Source organism: Octodon degus, unplaced genomic scaffold (genome assembly GCF_000260255.1).
Source record: "Octodon degus isolate 3935 unplaced genomic scaffold, OctDeg1.0 scaffold00162, whole genome shotgun sequence".
NCBI lineage: Eukaryota > Metazoa > Chordata > Mammalia > Rodentia > Octodontidae > Octodon > Octodon degus.
This window is the reverse complement of record NW_004524738.1, coordinates 2,882,125-2,889,425: the sequence shown is the minus strand read 5'-3', so window position 1 is coordinate 2,889,425 and position 7,301 is coordinate 2,882,125. Positions and strand designations below refer to the sequence as shown.

At 53.6% G+C, this 7,301-nt stretch overlaps 1 protein-coding gene across 1 annotated transcript in view; it reads left to right on the top strand.

Annotated features, from left to right (window-relative positions):
- Window positions 1-6,692, top strand: part of Tcf7l1 (transcription factor 7 like 1) — a 159,344-nt gene extending 152,652 nt beyond the window's left edge. Inside the window, exons 6-12 of the mRNA XM_004642829.2 lie at window positions 293-395; window positions 598-681; window positions 1,353-1,496; window positions 2,086-2,245; window positions 2,332-2,439; window positions 3,514-3,589; window positions 5,286-6,692. Coding sequence (XP_004642886.2) covers window positions 293-395; window positions 598-681; window positions 1,353-1,496; window positions 2,086-2,245; window positions 2,332-2,439; window positions 3,514-3,589; window positions 5,286-5,719 — 1,109 coding nt within the window. The 3' untranslated portion in view covers window positions 5,720-6,692. The remainder of the gene's footprint in view (window positions 1-292; window positions 396-597; window positions 682-1,352; window positions 1,497-2,085; window positions 2,246-2,331; window positions 2,440-3,513; window positions 3,590-5,285) is intronic.
- The last annotated feature ends 609 nt before the right edge of the window (window positions 6,693-7,301 follow it).

Sequence of the window (7,301 nt, the reverse complement as noted above, 5' to 3'; positions counted from 1 at the left end):
CTAGGTGGTTAGTTAATGATGACTTGGGGACTAGCATGGCTAGTCGGGAATTTCCTGAGTCTCTTACTAGACATTGATTCCTGACTGACAGGCAGCTGGAAGTTACTGCAAACCGCAGAGATGGGTATTGTGTGGCTAGATCGGTGGCAGAGGACCCTGGGGCAGCTAGCAGAGCTGTTGGCAGGCGTAGAGGGCAAGGAGGAGGAAGGGAGGAAGCCTTCTAAGCTCCAGCTCGCCTGGGGACCTGGTGGGCTGTGGGGGCAGACTGACTTGGCTCTCTCTTTGGAAACAGGAATCCCCCGGCCACCTCACCCGTCTGAGCTTTCACCATATTACCCACTCTCTCCTGGAGCTGTTGGACAAATCCCCCACCCCCTTGGCTGGCTTGTCCCACAGTAAGGAAACCACCAGACCTCTCACTCCTTCTTTCCTGTGCTGAGTGCTGCCTCTGAACCCCAGGACTTGGGCCTCCCTCTTCCCTCCCCAGGCAGCCTAGCCCACCCTTCCCACTCCCCAGCCCTTTCTCTCCCACCCCCTCCATCCAACTCTGAATGTTCCCAGTCCCTGACCAGATTTCATTGCTCCTGGCCCTCACAGGCAAGGGCAGCCCATGTACCCCATTCCTCCTGGCGGCTTCCGGAGCCCTTACCCTGCCCTGGCCATGAACGCCTCCATGTCCAGGTGAGTCCAAGGTGGGGGTGTTTGTCTACTGGTGACTGCCATTCTCACCGTGACACCACCCTTCTCTTCCCAGTGAGGGAGAGGACACAGAGCTCAGCTCTCCGAGGCCCACCTCAGGCCCTTACTCCTCCCCGCTGGGCTGAACGGAGATGCAGGGTCCTTTCCCATCTACAGTGACAGCCTCAGAGCCTGGGCTCCCTGCCCGCTCCCACCCACTCCCCAGGGCCAGGCTGTATGGACACAGACACTTTAAGTGTGTCACCCTGACTGAAACCAGAGATGGGGGAAGCTCGGTTCCCCGCATGCACTGTAAGGAAAGGAGATGGGAAAGGGGGTTGGATTCTGTCTCAAGGGTGGCGCCTGATGACGGCCTCTCCGAGGACAGAGAACCCGTGCAGCCCTTAGTGTCGGCTCTGTTTTCTCCCATTTGCGCTGCCCTCTGAGCTCTGCACCTTGGATGCTTTCCGTTCTACCTGTGTCCAGCGTCAGGTTGGGGTGCCTGGTGTCCTGGGGAGAGGGGAGCATCCAGTGTCCCCCAAACCTGATTCTTCAGTGGACAGCCAGTGGCCCTCACCCCATCCCCCAAGTGGTAGGGAGCCTCCTGGCCTCCACCGGGTGACCCTTGCTCAGCCCGTGTCCTCTGCTGTTGCTTGCTCCCTCTGGATCTGCAGCCTGGTCTCCAGCCGCTTCTCCCCTCACATGGTGGCTCCCGCCCACCCTGGCCTGCCCACCTCAGGGATCCCCCACCCGGCCATCGTCTCCCCCATCGTCAAGCAGGAACCAGCACCCCCCAGCCTGAGCCCCGCGGTGAGCGCGTAAGTAAGGGGCAGCCAGGGTGGAGGACGGGAGGGGACTGACTGGTCCCTGAACCCCAAATGCCATTTGTTTTACTCCTGCCATCACCTGAGGTCCCCTGAGCCCCGTCCTCCCCTGGGAAATGTTCCCTTTGGCTTTCTGTGTCCCTGTCCTTTGACAAACTTAGAGCATCTTGCCTTGCATTAAGGAAAGTTTCAGTGAGGCCTCAGGGCTGGAGACCTGGGGCAATGTAGCCTCCCTGTGTGCCCCAACACTCAGGAACACATGGGGCCGGGAGAGGCCAGGCGTTCTCTTGGGAACCATGGGGCCCTTGTAGCAGAGCAGCCGTGAGGCATAGAAGGCCCTCCTGGAAGGCCACAGGAAAGCCCCTGCTCCTACCCCTACCCGGTTCCCTCAGCCCTCGAGCCAGCTCTCCCCACCACCCTGCACTGTCAGGAAATTGTTAGATGTTCAGAGACGGCATCGAGGTGATGCAGAGCTTGGGGGCCATGTGTGAAGGTGTTCCGGGGAACCGGCACCTGAGCTGGTCTGTAGCTCTCCCCAGTCAATAGCCAGACCATGCTGATCCCCCGCCCTGCACCCTCTCAGGAAATCCCCAGTCACCGTGAAGAAGGAGGAGGAAAAGAAGCCCCACGTGAAGAAGCCTCTGAACGCCTTCATGTTGTATATGAAGGAGATGAGGGCCAAGGTGGTAGCCGAGTGCACCCTGAAGGAAAGCGCGGCCATTAACCAAATCCTGGGAAGAAAGGTGAGCCGTGCCCTCGGCCCGGGTTGCGTGGGTCCCCGTCCCATGCTGGCTGCTTACCCGTCTCGGATGTTCGCTCTCTCCCGTAGTGGCACAACCTGTCTCGAGAAGAGCAGGCCAAGTACTACGAGCTGGCCCGCAAGGAGCGGCAGCTTCACTCCCAGCTCTACCCGACCTGGTCAGCCCGGGACAACTACGTGAGTGGCCACACTGCTCAGGGGACACACAGACCCTGGAGCGCTTGATGTGCAGAGGACTGTTAAGGGAGAAGGCCATATTTCTCTAGAAATAAGAAACCCTTTTAGTTCTCAGAAGGTCACAAGATAGAGCCAGGTATAGTGGCACACACCTATAACACCTGGGAAGGGGAGGCAGGAGGATCGCTGCCAATTCCAGGCCAGTCTTCTCTACCTAGTGAGTTCAAGGCCCGATTCAACTACATAGAGCCTTCATCTCTCGGGGGGAAAAAAATCAGAAGCTAGCATAAGGACAGACTTAAATTTGTTCCCTTCCTCTTTGAGCTGGACCCTACCTTTGATTCCCTGACAGTGGGGATAGTATGGCTGGAGTGTGGGGGTCCTATCGCCCCTGGCTTCTATGAGTTCTCCGAGCAGTGGCTGAGCCATAGGAGGCTTCACACATGTATCTATATGCTCATCCATACACAGCAGCTTTGCATAGGGCAGTTCTTGTTTGCTTTTTTACTGGTAAGAGGATTGGTGCTGGGCTGGGGAGATAGCTCGGTAGAACAAGCGCTTGCCTGGCAAGCGCAGGGTCTGAGTTCAATCTCCAGTTCTGCCAAAAAAAAAAAAAAAAGGATTGGTGCTGCCACAGACTTTCAGAGAGACCCAGGACCCCTCAGGAAAGGGCCCAGGAGCACTGCTCTAGGCAAAGAACAGGGAAGCCAACCTGGAGGAGGGGGCAGACTGAGGCCTCCAAGAAGCCTGGACCACTGCCTTGCTGGAGGGAGGCTTCCTCCACCTTCTCTCGGGCCTCTACGCCCAGCACCCTCACCTAGGGCAGCCAGCAGCTGCAGGGCAATGCCCCACCCCACCCCTATATCCACAGTTCCCTGACAAGGGATTATTAGTAAATAAGCTAGTGTGTGTTTTTTGTTGTTGGGCTTTTTGTTGGGTTTTTTGTTTTTTGGGGTTTTTTGGTACCAGGGATCCAACTCAAGACCTTGCGCTTGCCAGGCAGGTGCTAAGCTAGTATCTTTAATACCAGGTATTTTCTGTCCCTACTCAACTCTTCTCTTGGCCATCTTTTAGGGAAAGAAAAAGAAGAGGAAGAGAGAAAAGCAGCTGTCACAGACACAGTCCCAGCAGCCAGTCCCCGAGGCAGAGGGTGAGTGGGGCCCTGTCCTCCCTGTGCCCTCAGCCACACCTGCCTGTGTGCTGTCTGGGCCTCTCCTCAGAGCAGCCTCCCTGCTCAGCTGGGTAGTATTGCCTTTTTAGAGGTGGGCAATTACAATGCGCACAGTAATTGAGGAAAAGATTTCCCAGTTAATCTGCTTGTTGAATGATAGGGGTAGGATTTGAATCTGGGACTTTTCTCTAAAGCTTAGGTATGTCTCAGTTCAGTCGAATTGCAATTTGAGAATAAAGTACTAGAATCCATGTCTAAACTACAAGTAGACTACAATCTGGGTATGGTGGCACATGCCTATAATTCTAGCATCCAGGAGAGTGAAGCAAGAGGATTGATGTGAGTTCAAGGCCAGCCTGGGCTACATAGTGAGACACTGTCTTGGGATGGATGGATGGATGGATGGATGGATGGATGGATGGATGGATGGATGGACAGACTATGATTGAAATTAGCCTCAAAATTCCCATAGGCAGGTAGCCCTCTAGACTGACATGCCACCTTCCAGTGAGCTCAATAGGATCAGATTCTCCCAGATGTTTCTTTGGTTGAAACAGATGGTTTCGAGGCACTTGGTGTAAAATGTCTGTACGTCTGTTCGCACCAGAATCCCAGCCAGCGGATGGAGATGCTCATGCTGCGGCAAGGCTTTTGGTCCCATCCTCAGGACAAGGCTACAACTGCTCATGACGCACCCCGTGCAGTGCTTTTGAGCTCCTATTTCTCTTCGCTTTTCTTCCTTCCTTTCTTGCACTTCGTAAATTATGTGTTCAGCCACACAAGGATACACGGAAGCAAACTATGTCGATACTACATGGCCTGTTGTATAGTATGCTTGGTAATAGGGGTCCACTAGCTCTGACTGTATCAGCGGCACAAGATTTTAAAGCAAATTGAGTGGCTCCATCCCAAAAATTTAGGGAAGAAAGATGATGCTTCACTAGACAGAGCCCCTTGCCCTCTAGGGTGTGGGTGTGGACAGTTTGAGCATTGCCCCTGCTATGTATGTTCTTTTTGAGTCTTGGAATCCTGAAGTAATGTCAGATCCTTCCCATCATCATTCCTAGGTTTCCAAAGTTCAGTTGTCCCTCCTTCTCCCCAAGGGTTGATTCTGTGCCTCACCCCCCAGCCACTCCATAGCTACCAGAATCCATGGATGTGCATGTCCCTTCTAGAAAGCAGTGTGGTATTTGCATCTAACTTACACAGTCCTCCCGTATACATCTTGATTGTAATGCCCAGTACAGGGCCACTATAGTGTAAATCGTTATGCTGTATTGTTTCGGGAATGATGGCAAAGGGGGAAGATTTGTACATGTTCAATACAGATGCGACCTTTTTCCATCTGCTCTTTTTTTTTTTTAATATTTATTTATTTTTATTTATTTATTGTGTGTGTGTGTGTGTGTGTGTGGCCAGCTCAGCCCACCAGGGGGCGCGGCTGGCTGGCATGTGGTGCTGGGGGATCGAACCACGGTCCCTGTGCTTTGCCAAGCTTGTTTCAAGTAGGTGCTTTAGACCACTGAGCCATCTCTCCAGCCCCTCCATCTGCTCTTGATTGACTGTGGTGTGGACCCAGAAGGCCTCGTGGACACATGCAAGGCCAGCCTTGCTGGCCTTGGCCCCTGCCCCTCCCAGGGCTCCTAACTGCTCGTTCCTTGGGCTTTTCTTTTAGGTGCTCTGGCCTCCAAGAGCAAGAAGCCATGCGTCCAGTACCTGCCCCCTGAGAAGCCCTGCGACAGCCCTGCCTCCTCCCATGGCAGCATGCTGGACTCTCCTGCCACACCCTCTGCGGCCCTGGCCTCACCTGCAGCCCCGGCCGCCACCCATTCAGAGCAAGCCCAGCCCCTTTCCCTCACCACCAAGCCAGAGAGCCGGGCACAGCTGGCTCTCCACTCAGCCGCCTTCCTGTCCGCGAAGGCGGCAGCCAGCTCCCCGGGCCCGCTGGGCAGCCAGCCTCCCCTGCTGTCGCGGCCCCTCCCCCTGGGGTCTGTACCCACTGCTCTGCTGACCTCTCCCCCTGCCTTCCCAGCCACGCTCCATGCCCACCAGGCCCTCCCCGTACTCCAGGCCCAGCCTCTTTCCTTGGTCACCAAGTCTGCCCACTAGGCTGCCCCCAATCCATGCAGGCTGTCGTGTGACTCATCAAGTAGTAATGATTCAGAAGAAGAAAAAGAAAAAAAGAAACTTTATTGGTCAATATTTGACCTCTGGACTGTTCTGTAAAGTAGCTGGTAACAACAGCACTTTACATTTTGTAGATGTAACCAGTAGCTGAATTTTAGGCTTTTTTAAAAAAAACAAAACGACAAAAAAATCTTTACAAGAAAGAGGACAGAAGAGTAGTGTGTTCTCCCTGTGTATGCTTCAATGGACGAGCCTGGGCAGAAGACACCTTCTCTACCTCTCTCTCCCACCCGTCTCCCCTCCCTCCCTGGTTCGTTGTCCAGCCCCAGCAGCCCCCATTGGTCTTTGTGGTTGCCACAGCACAGAACCCCAGCCTGGTACTGCTTGACCTAGACCCACTCCTCCAGGTCTTCTGGGTCTCAGCCCAAATTTTGGTCCAGCGGTAACCACCCTGGGTCCTTCCACCTTTGTCCTCTGCCCAGCGTAAGGCCCTGACCATGCACGAAGACATCTTGGCCTGATTTGTCTCCACCAGCTTCCCCTCACCCTTCGGAAGGCCCTGGCTTCCATCCCCAGCACTGCAAAACCCTGCCAGCTTCCAGCTCAGGGTGGGGAAAGAGGTCCTGTGAATGGTCACTGCCCCCTCCCCCTACATTGAAAGGGACTCAAGGTGCCTGCCACTCGCACGGTGACGTCTGTGTTCTTCCCCCTGCCAGTTGAGATCTGCACCCCACAGCTCCAGAGTGGCAGTGGGGCGTGGCCCTGAGTTCTGGCTCTGCCACCTGGCTCCGTGCTAGCACAATCTGCCAAAGTTCCAAGACCCTGTGCCCTCCCCCATCACCTCACATGCTTCTTCTGTGTGTACTTCATCTTGTTTTTATGGTTTTTGGAGCAATTTTAACTCCCAGTTGTTTATTTTCACAAAAGAAAATAAAATTGCAGTTGCAAGACCTTCTCTGAGTGTGTTGGTTTTTTTCAGTTCCTTTGTTGAAAAAAGCTACCCAAGCCTGAGATTTGCCAACCACCTGTTGGTGAGGAATGTGAAAAAAAAATTCAGTCCAACTGCCAGGCATATATATATATATGCGCAGACCAAGCCATGCTGACCACAGATCCCAAGGCAGGATCCTTATTTACAGTTGATTTAAGTCAGTTCACCACCTGGAAGACATTTGTCATATGCTTCATGTCCCCCTGTGTCTTACAGTTGCCAAGATGCGAGGGATAGCTTTGATCCAATACTTTTTAGAGTATCTTGAACTGCAATCAATGTTTTTTGTAATGGATTTATTATTAAAATATAATCAACTTGTTTACAGTTACAGTTTTTCCATTTAAAATAGTAGATGGGTGGATTGCCCTAATGTACATCTGTAACCCCAGCAATTTAGCCAAGGCAGGAGGATTTTGGCAATTTCAAGGCCAGCCCTAGGCTGTGCAGGGAAACCCTGTCTCAAAAAATAAAAGCTAGGGGCTGGAGAGATGGCTCAGTGGTCTAAAGCACCTACTTGAAACAAGCTTGGCAAAGCACAGGGACCGCGGTTCAATCCTCCAGCACCACATG